This window comes from Prunus persica, chromosome G6 (genome assembly GCF_000346465.2).
Source record: "Prunus persica cultivar Lovell chromosome G6, Prunus_persica_NCBIv2, whole genome shotgun sequence".
NCBI lineage: Eukaryota > Viridiplantae > Streptophyta > Magnoliopsida > Rosales > Rosaceae > Prunus > Prunus persica.
The window spans coordinates 27,193,135-27,213,956 of record NC_034014.1 but is presented as its reverse complement, the minus strand read 5'-3'; the positions used below and the strand labels follow the sequence as shown (position 1 = coordinate 27,213,956).

Here is a 20,822-nt window from a genome sequence, read left to right as displayed (position 1 = left end):
ACCACTAGCGCCCATAACTCCAACTGTGCAAAAAAAAAAAATCATGTAGCTTATGTAGTCCAATTTTGTAAAGAAAAAAGGTCTCAAAACTCTCATTCCTTTTTCTTTGTTTAATGGGTTACACCTATTAAAACAAAGACATTTGTTACATACGTCAAAAAGTCATTTCACATGCAAGTAGGCGACTGATTCTAGCATATTTATAGCCTTTTTTATGGGCCGGTATGAACATGGTAGTACCAACTTATTTGAATAATTAGATTATTTGGTGCACTAATAAAGATTATGCTAAAATAATTAGACCTGATTTTACCTAGCCGATACATGAGTCATGGCTCGAGGCACAAGACTCAAAGCCCACATCTAAGAACCCATTACGGGTTAGAAAAAAAAACAAAAAAACAAGGTCCTTGGGTGCTACAGGCTTGCAGCCCACAATTGAATGTTGTAGGCCTTTGAGTCCACAAATCTTGTCCTCTAAAAGCAAGAAGAACTTGGGCTTGGACTTCCCAAATTGAAAAGTTCCCTCTATTTCAGCCCAACCCAAAAAAAGAGAGCAAAACTTGAAGAAAAAATACATTTTTTTTTTGCCAAACAAAAAACTTATGTTTACCATATATCAGTGTGTTGATGCACGGTCTGTGAAACGCGCGTTGTGGTAACTTGTACCTGGAATGTGGAGGAATTGTTTGCCTCTTTTGTGTGTGAAACGTCCAAATAAGAGAGCAGGTTTAGTAAAAGGTCTGTGGTAAAACAGGGTACCAAAATGAAGCCTAAAGCCTTTAACGTGTGATGATGATTTCTACATATTTTGACTGTAGAGTCTTCTGCAGATGGTACCCCTTCCACGTATAAGTCCTCATTGCTTATTTGACCATATTTCCAATTCCTCTTCAGACTGAATTGAATGCTCTTCCTCCTTCTCTTCAGTTATTATTGCATTACAAGAAGATCATGAAAACATTAATGGTTTTTTTTATAGCTGAGAGGAGCCATGAATGGTATAAAATAAGCACCAAATGGAAGAACAAATATTGGGTTTAACGTTTTTACCTCATCTGGGATATTCACATCTCTCATACAAAGAAACAACCACCCTTTGGCAAAGCTCTGTCTCATGATTCTGATCTCCCCATATTGTAATTTGTAACCCCTTGACCACGTTCTTCACTGCATTATTCATCAGCCTCTCTCTCTCTCTCTCTCTCTCTCTCTCTCTCTCAAAAGCTTTAGAGCCATAGAAATCAGCTGGCCAAAACCCCAACAAAGGCAAGCTAAGACATTGTTTGTAAAAATGTCTAGGTGGGTTTTTGTTCATATGTACAGAAATGTGAGAGTATGTTTGAAAGTTCTCAACTTTAACAATGTGGGGTTTTCACTTTTTGTTGTCATGAACTGTGTGTGGTAGAAAATTAGACAAGTCAAAGTGGAAGGTGGAGGGGCACAGAAGGAGCCCAAGAATATCTGCTTTGGAAGCCTGTAAGGCTCAGCCGCCTACACTCCTGAGCATCACTGGTACAAGTACTACTAGCACTTCTGCTACTGCTACAGCTCGTAATTTTAGTGCACAGAGAATGAAGCGCAACTTGGGTAACAGTGAGGGGCCAGCTTCCAGAACAAGGGCCAGAAAGAAGAGGAACCTCAGACCTGTTCAAGAAGTTGCTGCCACAACACCTTCATCCCCATCAAACCAGGAAAGTTGTTTTTCTTTTCTTTCTCCCATTGCAATTTATATCACTTAAACTCCTATGTTCTCCAAATAAATGGAGTGTTGTGGGCTAAAAGTGACATTATATTTGTTTATAAGGGGTTTTTGTAATCATATCACGTCACCAGTTCCTCATTATGTTGTTTGAGCTGAGTAATTTCCAATACCAATTTAACGTCTGTACTGTCATGCAGGTTGGAGAAGAAACCAGACACGAAGATCACCAAACTAATAGTGGTGAGCCCTTTTCTGCTTAATCACATTCTCTGCTATTTCAATGACTTTGCTGCTGCTGTTGTTATCTGTAGTCTATTTGTTTTTCTATCAGATCAACAGGTTGTGCGGGGTAAAGATCTTAAGCCTGGAGTTCATGCTGCCTCTACTGGTTAGCCTCATTTCTTGATTGAGAAGTCTCATTGTACATTGGCTGCTTTATGATTTTACACATTCTAACTTAATGCTTGTATTAGATCAACCATCCACTGAATCTTCACTGCAGTTGCCGGAAAAACGCATACTTGAGCTTATCCTTGACATATTACAGAGGTGGGTGCTCTTCTCATTTTATTGTAACATTCTTCACAATGAATTATGTGTATCTAAAACGGCAACAATTCAAAAAACTGTCGAGTACTCTTTTGATGAATTCATCTTAACGATGAATTATTTGTGGTTGCATCTATATTTTACGTAGTTATTAGGAAATTTCTTCATTATGTTGTAACATATTTTCCAAAAATTACAGGAGAGATACCTATGAAATATTTGCGGAACCAGTTGACCCAAATGAGGTGTATATCTCCTTGCTACTTTGTCATTTCATATAATGAATGTGTTCTTTTTCTTTTCTCAGTCATGGTTGTAAATTTTCCTGCTCTTTTATAAGGTTGAGGGTTACTATGAAATCATCGAAGAGCCTATGGATTTTGGGACCATGAGGGCTAAACTTCATGAAGGAATGTATAGAAATCTTGAACAATTTGAGGTATGCTCCTTTCTCAAAAATTAGTTCTGCTTTCACTGTAGTTTGTTTTTAACCATAAATCTCCCATTGGCAATACCTCACCAAAGTATTCTTTGTTTAATTTTGTCTCAACTTGGGGACAAATGGCTTATTAATTGCCTCCTCTAATTGAACTCAAAATAATAGTAATGTAAGATTCATAATATTTCAGACTCTGTTATTTAATTTTCTGCTCGCTAAGGCATTTTTGTCTCATTTTACTCTGTATGCACCATAATGGAAAATTCAAACTTATTCAATTTCGGATATTGCTGGTATAAACTATTTAAAATGTCCTTGCATGCCAGATAATCTTAAATTTCTAATATTCGGAAAGCACTTTTCTTTTTCTCGCATAACATATGTAAACTAGAGTATGATCTGTTGGTGATTCCGCTAGTTATAAAGCTGTCTTTGGCTGTTTAGACTGTTTGCTATTTATATATCATCTACTCTACTGTGACATCTGATTACAATTAATGAACTGTTTGCAGCATGATGCATTTCTAATAACAGAAAATGCAATGCATTTTAATTCTACAGCAACCATATTTTTTAGACAGGTATGCTAATTCAATCTTCTGAAAACTTTTGGAAAGTTTAATCTGAATTCTTCAACTAGAAAATCTAAATATAATCCATGAACTGAGTGAAACCTCTTGGTTTTTACAGGCTCGTGCCATACATGAGCTAACTAAGAAGGTATTTCATGTTTTGGAAACCTATCCTGAGAAATTTGAATTAGAATTCTCAGAGACAAGACAAAGAAGTGGTAGAAGGGCGCGAGGAGAAGCTGGGAGGTCAGCGTCTAGCTCATATCCTAAAATTGCTACAAACATGAAATCCCTTAGCATGAAGATAGCTGAATTTTCTAAAGCTATTCCATGCTCACTTAGTGGTTCATCAAATGTCAGAAGATGTCAAGTAAAGACAGGGTGCTCTGGCACTATTGATGCAAGAGAGCACAGAAATCTTTCTGGTAAGAAGTAAAAGATATGTTACGTTTTATGTTAATTTTGTAATTCTAAAGTCATCAAAAGTTCAAACTTCCAGCACACTGAGTTATGTAAATGACAAATGGTTTATGACCTAGATTTATCTTTACTTACAATTTTGTGTATTCCATGGTACAAATCTGAATTCAAATTTATCATGAAATCTAGATATTTCCTATCTATTTTCAGTCAGAATTTGGACCTTTGTGTTTGTTAATAATAGGTACTCAAGATGATAGAAGATCTAGATCTTTTGAAGCAGATCCACGCTGTACATATAGACCTTGGACATCGTACCTCGATGAGAATGAGTCAACTGGTTTGACACTATCTAGTAATTTAAAACAACTTGAGCATGTAAGCCTTCTTTTCTTGTGTTTTTGTTCTACATGTACATCTCGTTGGTCCTCGATAACTTAATGCCAAATTTCCTGCAAGGCTAAGAAAACTAATGTAGTTGTTCATTTATGTTTTATTGATTGATGTCACAAAAACTACCATGAGAACAGTCAATTTTCTGTGTAGGCTAATCAGCAGGATATTGGTTACACCGAAAGCTTGATGTTGTTTGTTAAAGACTTGGGACCAACAGCTCAGAAGATTGCCAGAAAGAAGTTACTTGGATCTTTCCAGTTGCAAAAAAGTCAAATTCCTTTGGCATCTACCTTTACCCAATGGGCACCTAGTACTCTGAATGATATATTTGCTTCATCACAATCTCAAAACTTCCAGGGCAACCTTCATGGGCATCCTTCTATCAAGAAGAGCACTGGTGACAGTTTCCATTCATGGGATGCTGATAAAAGAGGAAAGGGATCTTTAGGTGATGAAATTGGCATCCAAAGTGGCAAAGTTGCAGTGGCATCCAGTAGTGACAGACAGAACTCACATGGTACTTTTGGAGGGAAAATTCAGTCCAGTGAATTTCATCAGAACAGAAGAAATGAGATTCAGTTGGATTCTTATTCCTTGAAAACTCATGCTGCAGACAACAGTTGCTCAGTTTCTGGGTTCAAAAACATTGGCAGCAACTCAACACCACTGATACTGAACCAATGGAAGTCGGTTAATCGAGCACAATCATTGGAGCCACCCCAATGGAAGTCGGTTAATCAAACACAATCACTGGAGCCACCTTCAGATTCTTCTCAGTCAAATTTGTTGGAACCAAGGTTGAGAAACTTGGGATTTTCAAGTTTTAGTCGAACTAAGAACAAATTGAGTTCGTTTAATTCGAGAGAAGATTGCGATCAAACCAAAGCTGAGACAAGCCAAGTGTCAAAAACAGACCAAGCCAGGCCACCGGTTCGCCAGTTCACATTTGATCTGCCATATTTGAGAGCCCAACTTGGTAAGATAAATTCTTCGGGACAAGATAGATTCTTGCAGAAAGGTTCAGGTGCTGAGCTGATCTTGCCTGATAAAAATAGTCATCAGAGAGCTTCAACCTGTACCCGCCATTTGGAGATGAGAAATCAGCCTCATAGTGATTATCAAAACCAGCCTTCAATGGATACTCAGTACACTGATTTAGCTCTTCAGCTGTAAGAAAACGACCGAAGTTCTAAAACAAAAGAAATATTTGACCTTCCTGTACTTAAATCCGTTGTTAAAATGTCATACAGAAAGTCCAAATGTATAACTTAAAAATTGTTCAAGATCATTCTCTTGGAAGTGCTAATTGGCTCAAAAAGTTGTTGAAGAAATAAAAAGATTCATGTGCTTGAGAGCTTGACCTGTCAATGTCATACCAAGCAATCACATTATAAAGAGACTAGGGTGGCATACGAACGGTTACTTGCTCCTAAAGCAATAAGATAAACTATAGATTATACAAAATGGCTCACACGTCACAACAGCTAGTTCCCAGAGGGTCGAGTTGGATGATGAAGTCCTTTTACAAGTTGTCCCACAACAACAACAGCACATTACAACAACAGCATTCACATTGTGATTAATTCATACCCTAACAGAGAAACGTGAATCTGTCAATCTAACAGCTTTCTCGTTAAATGAAAACCCGCATTCGTATTGTAGTAAAATCCAAATCCAAATCCAAATTGAAATTATTAAATTTGTTTTGTGTAGTTAAAGTATGTGCCTTAGTTGGATGGATGGTTATGGAAATGAAAATCCAAAGGCAAAGAAAGAGAACAGGTGTTGAAGAAACAGAAGGCATATAGGCAATGTATTATATATAGGGGGAGAGGTGTTTGCTATTATTTTTCTGTTTCTGGTTTGTGTGTTTGCGGCATAACATTCATTCATTTCATATTTCGGTTTTTTATTTGCCTTCAGAAGAAAAGGCGGAAGAGTTGGTTAGTTAGGCCACAAAGCCATCCGCCACCAGAACCCAAAAAAAAAATAAAAAACCAACCATAAAACTCTTAAAGCGCCCTTCTTCTTCTTCCTCCTCCTCCTTCGTCGTAGTCGTTGTCATCGCGGTGGTGACGATCGGCGAAAGGGAAATTCATTTTATCTCAATAAGAAAGGAAGAAAGCTCTGCAGTGAAAAAAATGGCGTACAGAAGAAGGCAGGGGATGTCGAGGGCGTCAACTTTCAAGGAGGAGATTATCCATCGCCCGCCTGATGACAATTCTGCTTCCATTTTGCAATCTTCGTCTTCTTTCTCTGGTTCTTCATCTCTCGCTGCTCAGGCCATTCGTGCTTCCACTCTCTCCGCTGAGCGCAACAACAACCGATCCAAGGTTTCCTTTTTCTGATCCCTCGGACAATTCTGGATCCTACTGTTACTTTTTTATAAATTTCATAATATCTCCTCTGTTTCTCTGATCTGATCTGCTTATTACTGGGTTGGTTTTATTTGCAATGGTTTGTGACCCTGTTCTTAATTTGTGTGGTAAGAGATGATTTTGATAATGCCTTATAAATAATGCAGGATTTTTCTGCATATGACGAATCGGCCACAAAAGCTGGGTTTTGGGGTGTTCTGGCTCGCAAAGCTAAAGCCATTCTTGATGAGGATGGTGAGTTTCTGCAAGATGATATGCTTGGAGGCGTCAGCTCACAGTCCTCCAATGCCTCCACTGGCACCCAGGTGAACTCCAACTTGATCTTTGTTTGCAATATTGAAATGGGCTTTCTTCAAGTTTCTGACTTTCTGCAACAACATATACAAATATCATTTCATGCACAGATAACTTTTGATTGGAATTTTCTGAGCTATGTTGTGTAATATTTTGGTGTGTTTAACTTTTGGAGACAGTTCCAACAACCCTATCTGTCATCTGACAACTCTATAAGAATGGAAAATCCTGCAATCCGCAAGGGCTTGGACAGAATCACAACTTCCCTCAATCAGCTTGGTGACACTTTCGAGAAGGCTTTTGAGGTTGCTAAAACTTCCGTGCTTTTGATATGTCAAATTCAGTAATTTAGGAAGCAATTTTATTCACAATGCAGTTTATGGCTTTCAGGAAGGTCGTACGATTGTGGAGAACAAGACTGCCGACATCAAACTGCAAATTAAACGAAGGGGAGACCATCCTGAGGCACAAGCTTATTATGTGAACCAGAGCAATTCAGGGCAGCAGCCTAAGAACCCTGATACTCAACTCAAGGCATCACGCGACGTAAGGTGGCAATTATGTTATTGTGTGTGACTGGTTTGTGTTGTTAGAAGTAGAGAATATTCTAATCAAAAGACTAAATGAATCTGATTGAAGTTATTGAATCATTCTAAAGTTGATCTATATGTTCATGAAGGGTTTGAATGTCGTTCTCATTTTCCGTTTATTCATTTAGACTTCACTTAAGCCAGTGGAATGCATAAATGGTCTTTGTTTTGGATCACAGGTTGCAATGGCAACAGCTGCCAAAGCAAAATTACTTCTTCGGGAGCTGAAAACTGTTAAAGCAGATCTGGCTTTTGCAAAGGAACGATGTTCTCAACTAGAAGAAGAAAATAAACGCCATCGCGAGAATCGTGACAAGGGAAACCACCGAGCAGATGACGACTTGGTATGTCTCCTGCTTTTCTTGTCAGTTTTCATTGTGCTGTGTCAAGGTTCCTAATGCAGGATACTGCATTCTCTGCCTCTTTGTTTCTCATGTTGTGTATAATTTCTGTTACCCGATAGGCAAATGCTTGCACATCTATGTATCTCCAGTTGAGTGCTTAAAACTTCTTTGTTTCTAACACGATTATATATGTGATGATATCAGATCCGCCTTCAACTGGAGACACTGCTGGCGGAGAAGTCACGCTTAGCGAATGAGAATTCAGTTTATGCTCGCGAGAACCGGTTCCTGAGGGAAATTGTTGAATATCACCAGCTCACAATGCAGGATGTTGTGTATTTAGATGATGAAGAAGTTTCAGAAGTTTACCCCTTAACCAGCTCCACCGGGGTCTCCAGGATGCTTTCCATTTCCCCGCCCTCAACACCTCCTTCCCCGCCTCCAGAGGACCCTTCACCTGTAACCGCACCAGTTACTGAAGAAATATCACCTCTCCTCAACAAGCCACAAGAAAATAAAAATGTTTCTGCAAATGAGGCCACACCAAGTTCCAATATCTCAGGTCCTAATAGAGAAGATACTAAAACACCTTCTTCAGCAGAAGCAGCTACTAAATCACCTTCTGTAGCAGATGCTGACCCTAAAACACCTCCTACAGCAGAAGCTTCTTCGAAAACACCTCCTACAGCAGAAGCTTCTCCAAAAACACCTTCTGTAGCGGAAGATACGAAAAGACCTCGAGCTTCTGCATAAGCAACGTTGTTCGTTTTCATTAAAGATTTAGAGTAGCATTTGTTATTTTTTGTTCTTCCTTTTTCTCTTGGAGAGGGGAAGAGGAAGAAGAGGAGGGTGGGAGGGGGTATTCTTCTTCCACTTACAATATTATTTGTGGATGTAATATTTCGTTTGAGGTTGGGTTGTTTCTACTAGTGCCCTGTGTACCTCTTAGTACAAGATCAAATATTGTCCATTGTCTTCCTGTACAATCAGTGCACCATTTTTGTTCCTGAGTTTTCAGATTTCTTATTTGATTTGTATTGATTTGTTCTGAATAATATTGTCAGTTCTTACGAGTAACGACACATTTATTCTGTGTCGGTCAAACCTGTGCGGTTTTTCAACTTCTCATGTGCTGCAATTATTTGAACCAATTCTTTATTAACTTAAATCCAATCATTTGTCGCGGACATCCCTTCACGACATCAAACACCACGGACAGAGAAATGAATGATGACAAAAGAATCAGAATGCATGCTTTAAAATAAAATAAAATAAATGTCTTCGTGCCACCTGAACAAGGAAGACAGGGTAATATTTCCTTCTGTTTCTTCTTATTAATATATTGCGGGTTTTCCTTAATATTTTACATAAAGAAATACAGTGAACGAACTACAGGATTAGTTATTTCCTCTCAACATTCAATTGCATCAGGTTTCATGCATGCATTTAGTCCCCAATAACCAGAAAAAATGAGAGAAAGAGAGAGGTGAAAATTTGGAAACAATTAAATTCAGGTTTCTTTCTTTTTTTAGCAAAAGTATTATAACATCTCAGAAGGTGATCAAAACGCCTCACATTCTAATCTGCCAATATATTTCACATGTGGAAACTTCCCCACATAGGTACATCAAGCAATCTGTCGATACAATATAAGGTAAGAAATAAAAGAAAGAAATACTGGAAGGAGAAACACCACTCGTTTCGGCAGAATCTCAAAGCTCTCGGATCCCTCTTCAACAATAGTCTCCAATTTTGGAGAATTTGAACATTTTTCATGGGAGATCATTATCGGCGGTGCAACTTCGACCCAATTGTGCATGTACCTCCCTCCTTTCACCATTACTGTGTGTGGATCAAAGCTTGTCAAGAACTCTCCAAGAAAGCTAATATGATCAATCAATGTTAATTGTTAATGCAGTTCTTACATTCAAAGAGAGATTTATGGGGTTTGAAGGAGTGGGTGAATCATTTTATATATACATATCGTGAGGGAAATTTCTGAAGTTAGCGGTGCAAAAATAGAAGGTAGTTGGCCTTGCTTCATCGATTTGTGGTGGACATGAGGCCATGTGAGCAACACTCGAAGAAAGCCTAGGAAAAGATTAGATTCTACATTCTATAATTGTCATTCGCCAACCCATGAAAACAAACAATATATAAGAGAAAATTTTAGAAGGAAAACAATATTGGAAAATGCTTTGAAGGAAGAGGGGAGGGGCGAGGGAAACTTTCATTCATGGCAAATAGACAGTTGTATATGGTTATCAAAAGAACTTTGTTGCTTAATTGGCGCATTACATACATTTGACTTTTTCTCGACAGGACGTATGAACAGTACCCAGTTCAGTTATACCCAACAATTGTTTTTCTTTCCAAGGGCAACCCATGAACAAGGCAGAGCAAAAATACAATCAAATATACCAGTGTTGTATAGTTATAAGGATCAGGGTTCAGGAGATGGCTGCTTTGAACAAGATTTGGAACTCCGAAGCAGAAAAACTCCCCGTTTTTACAGTAGACGATTTCAGAACAGCTGGAAAAACAAACTCGTTGATCCATCGCCGAATGATCTAAGATCTGCAGGTTTTACCAAAGCTCTGCACAATGGGCACGTCCGTTCTCTCTCAAACCTGAAAAAACCATAAGTATGTCAACAGCCAAAACGGGAACAGTAACCAAAGCGATTGAATGGTTGTTCATCAATTCTTTGGGGTATTACTCGCAATATGATCCTGTTCCATGGAAATTCAAACTAATTTTAACAATTCAAACCCATAATACTAACAAAGTGCTAAGCTTTTAACAAGTAAATCATCGTAAACAAGAAATCAAAAGTCTACTCTGTTTCTGAAAGAGGTTATCACAGTGTGAAACTTGCATTGCAAGATGATTGGTAGCATAGGTAAACAGTTTCAACAAAGACAAAATGTAACCAGGAAATTAGCAGAAAAAGTTATGAAATGCATAATATATAAAAACAAAGTCTAAACAACAGAAGTAAACTAACCACTCTGATACACAGTCCTCACAAAAGATGTGTTTACATCGAAGTAGGATAGGAGCGTGCATCTTCTCCTGGCAAATTGCACAAAGATCGCCAGCTGCATTGACCTGCATCAAACAACCGAAAACTTAAAATGAATGAACCACCAGCTCTTCCATGAAGGGATCAAAACTACCAAAATGGAACACATGTATCTTAAAACAAGGCAAAAGTTTTAGTTCCATATTAGTGGTATACACTAGCCTACTTCAAGTAGTCCATTCAGCAGGTTTAAAGAAGTTATGATTATATTACCACCAACGAATATCGTACTGGAAAAATACCACCAACTTGCATGTAGAGATTGGACCCATAACATCATGCAGTCCATTCAATTGCATGTCAAATTCAATTGGGCAGAAAAAGATACCAGTTTACCTGTTCTGATGTCGCATATGCCCCATAGTGCACCTCTTTACGTGACAATGCCTTCAATGCAGCAAAGAAGGATTGCACCTAACCACAACGTAAAAGGGGAGAGCAAAAAACAGTAATAACAAGTGAGAAACAACTCTTTCTGGAGGACATTACTAATGAAGAGGTGAGAAAACTTCGGAGATACCAGGAGCATAAACTATATCAACATTAATTCTTACCTTCTCAACAACAGATGTGAGCTTGAAAGTCAAATATAACCCCGTCATTAGGGATGAAAAGAGACTCCCATATTCTTTGTTCAAGAAGAAACGATACCACACTGGTGTTGGCAACAAGGCACGGTACAAGAGCAGTAAATACTCAAGCAGAGTAAGCATTTGACCCTAGAAAATAGGCACTTCTTCAGTCAAGAGATCATGGGAAAAATGGATGGGAGAAAACTGTCAATTACATGAAATTGTCCCTTAATTACAACAGCCTGAAATTTACCCAAATCTACTTTTGCTTAACTACTTATTACCTCACCTGCTTACGATAGTTTCGGCCTCTGCTGTTTTTGTAGTATATTAATAGAATGCACTTGAGCACCATTGCTGCCTGCCGGACCAGGGTGTCTGAAAGTAACCAATTTGAAGTTACCATCACAAGGCACTAAAATTAACTAACAGAAGCTTAACACACAGAAATAGGAATGAAGAAGCATCTAGGAACAATAACAGTCTTCTTTCTAAACCCTTCATGAAGAGACACGTGTGAAGAGGGTTTTTTTTTTTTTTTTTTTTTCTTTTTGCAGAGGATTAAAAAATGCTTTCACTACAATTAAGCTTTACCACACATAAGGCAAGTAAAATGCAAGGCTAAGAGTAGATTTGTGTTTTCTGCCTTTGACAATGAATAAAAGATATCTGTGCCAACAAAAGCGAAAAGGTTAATTACAAGTGCACCGTAAAAGTTTCACACTGTAGATAAAAACAATAACTTTCCTAGATGATATTTGAAATCCTTATAAGAAACAAAACCTAAATGCTAAGGTCTTAACACTTTTTCATTGCTGTCCTATGAACAATGTCATCGAATGCAAGTTGTTTAAGAAGAAATTATCACATAAGATAATTATTTGCAACATGAAAATATAAAATATAAAATATGAAAAGAACATAGACAATAACAGCTTGGTACAAAAGGAAATTACCATTCACCATGATGATGAAAACAGCGTGCCAAAATGGTGGTATAAGTTTAGGAGGAAGCATAATTAATGGGTACAACAGATCATCATTCTGATACCACCAGTAAACACCAACCACGTGCAATGCAAATGCAAGAGAGATGCCGATTAGAACTGCGACTTTCCTCTCTCCCTGCAGCCACCAACCAAATCTACTCTTAATAAACAAAAAACACAAGAGCAACTGTTGAAAGTTGAAAAAGCTATTAAGAAATGCATATCACAAATACCTTCAAAGCTGTCTGTTTCCTTAGAATATCATTTGACTTGAACATAACAGCAGCAATCCAAATTGTAACAAAGAAACCTGTAGTCATTGCAGAATGAAAAGTAGTCACTCATTTAAATATGCCTTAGCTCGTTGTAACTGAAAACCATTATTGTACAAATGCAAGTATGCTCATTTAGTTGCTAGTAAGAACAAATTTGATACAAAAAGTAAAATCATTTCCTGTTAGGTTCCCAGATAGATACCAGACCTGAAAAGGTTATCACTGATGAAGCGAATATAAAAGAGGACAACATGAAGTTGGCAATCCCCAAGGGGTCATCAACCCCATAATCATCAAATGGCAGATATAACTAAACAGATGTCTAACTACAAGTAAACATCAACCTTTTACAATAGAAAAGCATAATCTAAAGTTGGCAAGACTCATACCCTGCAAATGCTGGCGGATGAAGACCACCAATAGAAGCAAAGAAAAGGGAAGGACCTGCTCAATCCACCTAGCTGCCTGCTGAATGTCATATCTCTGGTAAGAAGAATCTCTGCCATTAGACCCAGCTCCATCAACTCCTTCTCCATCAGCACTTCCATTTAACGATTGGGGCATGCCCTCTCCCGAACTACGATCTGTTCTGCCATCTGTCTGACCCTCCTCTGTTGTCAATGACACAGACGCCACCCCTGCCATTGGTGGTGCAGAAACCTCATTTGGGGGAACAGTAACTTCCCTCAACTGTCCAACTACTAACCCTGCGCCTTCCCTGTCATGCTCCTGCTCCCCTGCACCAATTATCCTAATGGAAACCTCCCCGTCGTTGCTTGTAGTTGGAGATTGGTCCAGCTGACTATGATGGTGATCCCGGAAAGCAGCAGCGCTACGGCCGTTAATTAAAGATTCAGCTTCTTGGTGATTAGAGCGGCCACGGAGAAGACCCGAGTACTCCAACAAGGCAGAAAGTGGTGCCTGAATGATATTGGAAGCGGATAACATTCCATATCTTCTAGAACTACTATTTCCCGAAGCAGCTCTAAACGAGTCCAGATTGCCACCCGGCACTTCCATTTGCCTAAATGCCCTAACCCTAAGCATGGGCATCACGCAATATTAAATATACAAATAAAGCAATAAGCCAAATATTCCCAGAGCAAGTCATGTAATATAAAACAATACGAATCGTTTCTTCCGTGTAAAACAAGAAAGCCCAATACAAAAGGCGTGATTATAAGCATAACTGAAAAGGGAAACTTGATGAACGCGAAATGAAGAAATTTGACAGCAGAGCTAACCTTCGAAAGCGAACCAGCGATGGAGTTGTCAGGGGAGAGATAGCATCGAAAAAACCCTAACCCAACATCAAAAACAGAGAAATTTCATCGGCGCCGGGGCCAAGCCTGAATCTTGGGGTGGTCGGAGACGATTGACGATTGACGATTGACGATTGGAGGAATTGAGGAAATGGAAGGGGTAAGAGGGAAGCTAGGGTTTTGAGCAAAGAGTGAGCGTATGGAGGAGAATGTGGAAGAGAATATAGAGAGAGGGTTGATGAGGGTTGGGTCTGCGTGAATTTTGGTGAATTGGAAATGGAAATTTTGGTGTTTTTTGTTGTTTCTGTGTGTATTGTGTTGTGTTTCTCTTTCTCGCTCAATGAGGAAGAGCGCGAGAAGAGAAGTGGCCAATACCCCAACAAGCAGCTAAAAGGGCAATAAAAAATGAAGCTCTCTCTCTCTCTCTCTCTTTTCTTTTCTCTTTTTCTTCTTTTAAATTGTTTTTTTAATTCTATCATTCTTTGGTTGACCAATTTCACTTGCTCCTCTCCACGCTAAAAATAAAAACAAATAGAAAAGATAAATAAAAGGAAAAATGATCTCAAATACCACTGTCATAGTAACAAAAATCTCAAATATCATTATTATGGTAGTAAATCGACATAATCAACCATATCAAGTGAGTATTAATACTTCATTTATGTCATATCAAAATTATCTAGTATTGTTTATTATCGAAATAATTAGACTCTATAAACGACACATCTTGCAAGTATATATGGTCAAGAGTTGTGTTCCAGTTGTTCCTTGGAAGCCTATTTACCTTATTCATGCTCCATGTGGGCACTTTGGGCCAAAGAATAATTAGAGAAAAAAGATAAGCGGTTGAAACAAGATGTTTATTGTTATTTGTAATCATTTTTATAATGCAAATAACGGTAAACAGCAAATTTCGATAGAGCACGAACAAGGTCAGTGAGCTTTCAAAATATGAAGGTTGTTCTGATTTTATAGATCCTCTATGTTGTAGAGAACGTAATAATTCTCTCTCAATATAGCGACGCATTTTCTAGAGTTTATCTATGCTTGCTGAGAGATTGTTCATATGCATCATCATCTCCACAACAACTTCCTTCTCACTATCAAAAGACGCATGCAACCACTTGGATAATTTCTCAACAATCTCCTCAAGTTCTTGATGCTTTAGCTCAAACGTTTTTTGATTCATGACCTTGTCCTCCTCCATCATGTCATCCTTAAAACAGCTCTTCTCCAAACGTATAAAAAGCAAAAGGGTTTCACAATTTCCGTGTGAAAATGTAGAACAATTTGCGTGTAGAATCAAAGGGGATCTCGTTGGCTTCACAGTATCTACTTAAAAAAACCGAAGAAAAAAAACATACAATGCGGTTTTAGGGTAATAATGACATTTGAGAGTGTGTTCCCTACATATAAAGAGGATGAAGGGCCGATGTGAATGTTAGCATGCATGCATGGATATGGACATGCATAGCACATCACAATGATCACATAACTTCCAAGGCCCCACCCTCGATCTATCCGTCATCATCGCCATCATGCCAAGCATGGGTTTGGTTTTAGCTAAGATTAAGATGCATGTATGTGAGGGGGCCCGTTACCATCAGATGATGGATACATCATACATACCAGTTACCACATCACATAAATAAATGGAGAGCCGACAAGGTAAAGGGTAGATGGGCCAGCCTCGTTTTAGCATTATTTCAAATTTGTACAAGCCCAAAAAGACATAGCCCATCAAAATCGCACAATATCAACCATTATGCTTGAGCCGACAAAGTAAAGATAATTTTTTTAAATACAAATGATAGTCTAAACTAATCTAAATCAGTCTAATTTACTGAGAGGAAGATTCAAACTTGAACGTAAAAAAGCGGGCTCCAAAATGATAATTTTCTGAATTAAAAGATGACTTAGATTCGATTCCTCCGTCTCACCAATAAGGGGAAAAAAAAAAAGGAAAAGAGTTTGCTAAAATTATTCACATGAGAAGGGCCCAAGAAGTGAATTGACAGACAGAGAAACATGGGCCCAACAACAACAAACAACAAAGTGGCCTTTCTTTCTCTCATTATATATTTTGGTAGCATTACGACGTCGGTGCATCACGATTCACGAGCTAGAGCTACCCTACGCTCCGTTCGTTCCTAGCAACCAATAGCAAGTGGTCCTTCTGTAATTTGGCCATTGGAATTGGAACCTTCTAGATTGCGCTTGGACCTTGGTGCAAAATTGGCATTTGCTCGAGAGGTGATTTGGTCATTTTACACCACTCAATCACTCTGGTCGCTTTACAGTTTACATCGCACTATTATATTTCCATTTCCGTCCACACCTTCCGTGCCTTTTTTATTTCCGGGTCCTTTTTTTCGGATCTTTGGATTGTTAGCCATGTGCGCGCGGCGTACTATAGCATTTGGTGGACTGTGAAATGTGGGCCCCACTTGCATCATTACACAAATGAGTCAGATCATATGAGCTGGCTTGTTTATATATTGTAGAAAGAATCCCAGAAGCCATACATAGAAAAATTCTATGCATTTCTTGTGTGGATTTGATTTTCCTTTTTTTTTTTTTTTTTTTTTGCCCTTTCCTTGTAATGTAATGTCTTTTTGGATTTTGTGGAATGTCACATGAAGTTCTATTACCCCCCATACGGTTTCCATTATTTACATATAAGACCGTCAGGCTTTTTCTTGGGCTTTTCAATGGGCTCATGCTTGTTCCTATCGAATCCAATATTCAATTACTTGGCCCTTTTTTAGGTGGAATTTTAGCTATTTCCGGTTGTATACAATTTCGTGTTTACAACACTTATAATGTGTCTTGTTTAGAGAATCTTAATTATACTTGGTTGGTATGTTTTTTTGTGTCTATAACATTCAAAACGTTAATTTTATCTATACCTAATTGTATACCCTCGTGTGTCGACAACATTCATCACGTGCACAAAGAACTGATCACAAGACATAATCTTTCATGTTTATCCTCTAAGATCACAAATTAATTATTATATTTTCTTTTAAGGCAAAATTGGATTTGAATTAAGAATGGCGATGGTCAATTGGTATACATAGTTTAGCTGTTTTTTATCTCTTCCCATATATGAACTTGATCATTGGTATATTTAAAAAAAAACCAAATTAGGTCACTTTTATTTTCCTATTTTGTTTAGTTACAAATCACACTTAAATGCTTTTATTGACGAATAGAAATAGGTCAAAGTAGCGGCTTTCACTAACCAAATTAGGAAAATGTTGGCTAAAAAGAATTTTTTTATTTATAAAGTTATGGCTGTTTCACAAGTCTTAAGTAAGAAAGAACACCGAATGTGAGAATGTTGAACGTTTCAAACACAATCCATAGTTTTTTTTTTTGGTTTTGCAAGTTTGGTCACGAGCCTAGCTGTGCACATGTATGGAACTTAAATAGGTAACATTTGGTCTGTGAGGTTCAATAACTTCATTTGGCTCTTTTCTCTTTTTAAATTCAATTCAAGTCACTTTGGCATTTGGGTTTCTTTCTTTGACTTTAAAGCGTGGTTCACACATTGCTGTTTTCTCATGCTTTCACAAACAAGGAAACACAGAGACAGAGAGAGAGAGAGAGAGAGAGAGAGAGAGAGAGCAGGCTGATTTGGTCAATATGTTGAACTATGAAGGGTAACATTGTCCACCAAAAAACAGAAAGAAAGAAAGAAAGAAAGAAAAGAGGGAGAAGAATTAGGTGGGGTTTTAGTGTTTAACAAAGTCTTGATAATAAACACACCTGTCAATGACAAAATCTGATGCAATGTAACAAACTAATTATAATGCATAATACAAATAATTAATTAAAAACTATCCATTTTTGGTGTTTATGTTTCTGTTTTTTGTTGGGTTTTTATATTTAAAAAAAAATTTCTCACACTCATGCTTTCTGTCTTTTTGTTTCGCTTCACTCCTCACCAGTACATCTCCTCGCTGTCCATCTCTGAATCTCGAGCAGCTTATCTCATATCTCTCTTCTTCTTCCCCATTAGAATTTCTTGTAAAAGTTTTGGGCTTTAATCTCCAAACGGGTCACTGCTCTTTGTTGCCATAGCTTATCTTTTACAACAATTAAGCCCGAAATTTTTTGCGTAAAGAAACAAATCTACAGCTAACCCGGCAATCAGTTTCTTTCCTTCTTCTCTCTGATTTTCCTCCAATCGATTTCTCAACAGTGACATCACAGCTCAATCTGTCTCTGTGTTTATCGTTGAGATTTAGTCAAAATGCAGACCCTTTTGAGAAGCCCATTAAAGCTCTGATTCTTTTGTACCTACTTATATCTTGGGGTTGTTGGCAAGCCATTTACTACTGTGATCTTTGCCAGCAAAAAATTCAATGAGGAGATTCTTGAAGAGTATTGGCTTCTCACGCGCTCTTTGGTGGCAAATTCTGGTCCAAAATTTGTATCTCATTGTGGGTTTTTGAGGTGCATGCTCTTTTTCTACACAGCTCTCAGGAAACTGAGGGGAGCTCCATTGCCGCCTGCTGCAAATACCTCAAGATTTAGGGCTTTGTACTGCAACTCTTCGGCTGTATCCGGACAAAGATCAGGTATTTAGCTGCCCCTGTTAAAATCTTCACCTGGTTCTTGATCTTGGTACTGAATCTGCTGTTTTTTTCTTTTTGGTTCCAAATTTAGACTGTTATAATCTCGCTGCTCATATTTGACCGTTTGAAGAAGGAGGAGGTTGAAAGAGATTCTTGGTTGCTTTAATTTCGGTTTATTTCGTTTATGCGTCAATGGGTTTATGGCGAAGAATCAAGGTTTTAATTCCTTTTGAGCTAAAAAGATTCGCAGACCAAGCCCTTTGAGTCTGTGGGAGATAGCTTCTTTAACAAGGGTTCCAAAAGGGAAAAGCAATCTGAAGAAGGCATAAGAGTAGCAACGGTTGAAACCTTCAAAGTCGCTTTATACACACATTCTCTACTCTCAGGCTGACAATATAATTTTTTTTCCTTTATCAAGTATCCGTTGTTCTATTAATTGGAGAGATATACGTGGCTGCTACCTCCAAGTTTTGATTTTGAAGTCTAAGGCCAGAGGTTTTGAAGCTTAATTTCAAGAAATTTATTGCACATTTTCAGTTATCATTCTTTGGATCCAAGGTTTTATAACTAGAAACTCCTCTGGGTATATATATTGTCTTCTGGGAACTGAGATTTTACCACATTGGTTTGGGTAGCATTGTGCTGAGTTTCAAAATTTCAAAGCATCGATGGGGCTTCTATTTCGAAGTCTCGCGATGCTTTTCGTTGTGATATGGTTCTCACGGCTGCCTGATCTTTCTGCACAATCTTCAAGAGGCCAACCGCGTGCTCTTGATGCTCTTCTTCAAGATTATGCTTACAGGGCTTTTGTTCATCCAAAGACAGGTGTTACCTTTAAGGGTATGGTTCCCTTGAATTTGACTGGAATTCAGATTGCAGCTATGAGGCTCAGGAGTGGTAGCTTGTACAGGAGAGGTGTTGCGATGTACAAAGAGTTTGAGATCCCCCAGTATGTCAGTGAGAAACCATATGTGGAGAGGCTTGTTTTGGTGTACCAAAACTTAGGCAATTGGTCGATGGTGTATTACCCATTACCTGGTTACTCTTACTTAGCTCCAGTGCTCGGTCTTCTTGCTTATAATGCTAGCAACTTATCAGCCACAAATTTGCCAGAATTGGATATCAGGGCATCTGGTGATCCCATAAAAATCAAATTTCAGGATGTGAAACCGACCCCTGCAGGGACCGTGGCAAAGTGCGTTTCGTTTGATTTGGATGGTTCAGTCAATTTCAGCAATGTGGCATCAGGCAATATATGCTCAACAATCCAACAGGGGCACTTCTCTATAGCAGTCGAGTCCATTGCTCCTTCTCCAGCACCAGTTTCTCCTAGTCCTACCCCTGCTGGTGCCGGAAAGAAGAATAATAATTCTAAAGTGTGGATAATTGTTGGGTCTGTGCTGGGTGGATTAGCATTGCTGGCATTGTTGTTCTTCCTAGTACTTTGGGCGTATAAGTACAGGGAAAAGAAGAGTTTGCAACAGATGGAGAAGGCTGCAGATGTAGGAGAAGCCTTGCATATGACCTCAGTTGGAGATACAAAAGCACCTGCAGCAACATTTACTCGAACACAACCGACCATCGAGAGTGAATATGTTCCTTGACTTCCCACCATTTTGTACAAGCCTCCACTTCTTTCCAACCACCATTCATATTCAAGTTCATTCCTGTATTCAGAAATTCATCTAATCACACCTTTTTTTGGTGGTGTCTCCTTTCTACGTGTTGCTTGTTCTCGGTAGATTCTTTGTGTCACTGTGGGTAATCTAGGATTTAAGTGTAAATCTGTTATCACTCACTGATAGTTACTACTATGATTCATTGTGGTGTGAAACTGTGAATTTAGCCCAAAGTGATCCTATATGTGATGATTTTAGTTGTTTCATTGAGAAGAAATTATTATAAGTTTCGTTGTCCCCAGAATGTACCTTGGAGATCATTGTCCCCTCTTTCAAGTTATGGGCAAGTAAGAGTGAAGTACACAGAGGCTGTATGATCTCTGAGCAGTTCTACTTTTTCTCAGATGTTGTTTTGGGTCAATTATTATGTCCAACAAAAACTTAGGGTTCAGTATGGTAAGGTTGTTTGATTTCTTCATCTATGTAAAAAGGAAGAAATTGACCTAACAATCATGTACTTTGGTAACCATGGGCACAGAGAGAGAGCTGCAATGCAATCAATCGTTTTCTGCTCTTTCTTTACTTCACTTCTCTCACTTTTGTTGATTAATTGATGCTAACAGATTGCAAATGGCTGAAAACCCTTTTTTTTTTCTTTTTTCTTTTTTTCTTTTTGTTTTTCCTGCTATGACAAATGACTGTCCATGGACTGTCCAAAACATTGGTACTTTTGTCATTTCCTTGTTCAAG

General features: G+C 38.3%; 4 protein-coding genes across 4 annotated transcripts; 3 read left to right on the top strand and 1 right to left on the bottom strand.

Annotated features, from left to right (window-relative positions):
* On the top strand, positions 1,295-5,254 carry LOC18773270. The gene is made up of 10 exons (XM_020565898.1): positions 1,295-1,302; positions 1,409-1,698; positions 2,037-2,093; positions 2,179-2,254; positions 2,454-2,499; positions 2,595-2,693; positions 3,206-3,274; positions 3,384-3,690; positions 3,930-4,063; positions 4,232-5,254. The coding sequence occupies exons 1-10, from the start codon at positions 1,295-1,297 to the stop codon at positions 5,252-5,254; spliced, it is 2,109 nt and encodes a 702-aa protein (XP_020421487.1).
* On the top strand, positions 5,810-8,791 carry LOC18774335. The gene is made up of 6 exons (XM_020565272.1): positions 5,810-6,414; positions 6,606-6,764; positions 6,933-7,058; positions 7,144-7,299; positions 7,523-7,687; positions 7,892-8,791. The coding sequence occupies exons 1-6, from the start codon at positions 6,223-6,225 to the stop codon at positions 8,438-8,440; spliced, it is 1,347 nt and encodes a 448-aa protein (XP_020420861.1). The 5' UTR covers positions 5,810-6,222; the 3' UTR covers positions 8,441-8,791.
* On the bottom strand, positions 9,882-14,375 carry LOC18774095 (RING finger and transmembrane domain-containing protein 1). Its single transcript, XM_007207382.2, has 9 exons — positions 13,853-14,375; positions 12,998-13,647; positions 12,567-12,643; positions 12,301-12,469; positions 11,634-11,722; positions 11,327-11,491; positions 11,109-11,186; positions 10,695-10,798; positions 9,882-10,317 (listed from the first exon to the last, which is right to left on the bottom strand). Exons 2-9 carry the CDS (start codon positions 13,626-13,628, stop codon positions 10,212-10,214), a joined length of 1,419 nt encoding a protein of 472 aa, XP_007207444.1. The 5' UTR covers positions 13,629-13,647; positions 13,853-14,375; the 3' UTR covers positions 9,882-10,211.
* On the top strand, positions 17,585-20,493 carry LOC18774299. The gene is made up of 2 exons (XM_007207121.2): positions 17,585-18,456; positions 18,545-20,493. Exon 2 carries the CDS (start codon positions 19,122-19,124, stop codon positions 20,055-20,057), a length of 936 nt encoding a protein of 311 aa, XP_007207183.1. The 5' UTR covers positions 17,585-18,456; positions 18,545-19,121; the 3' UTR covers positions 20,058-20,493.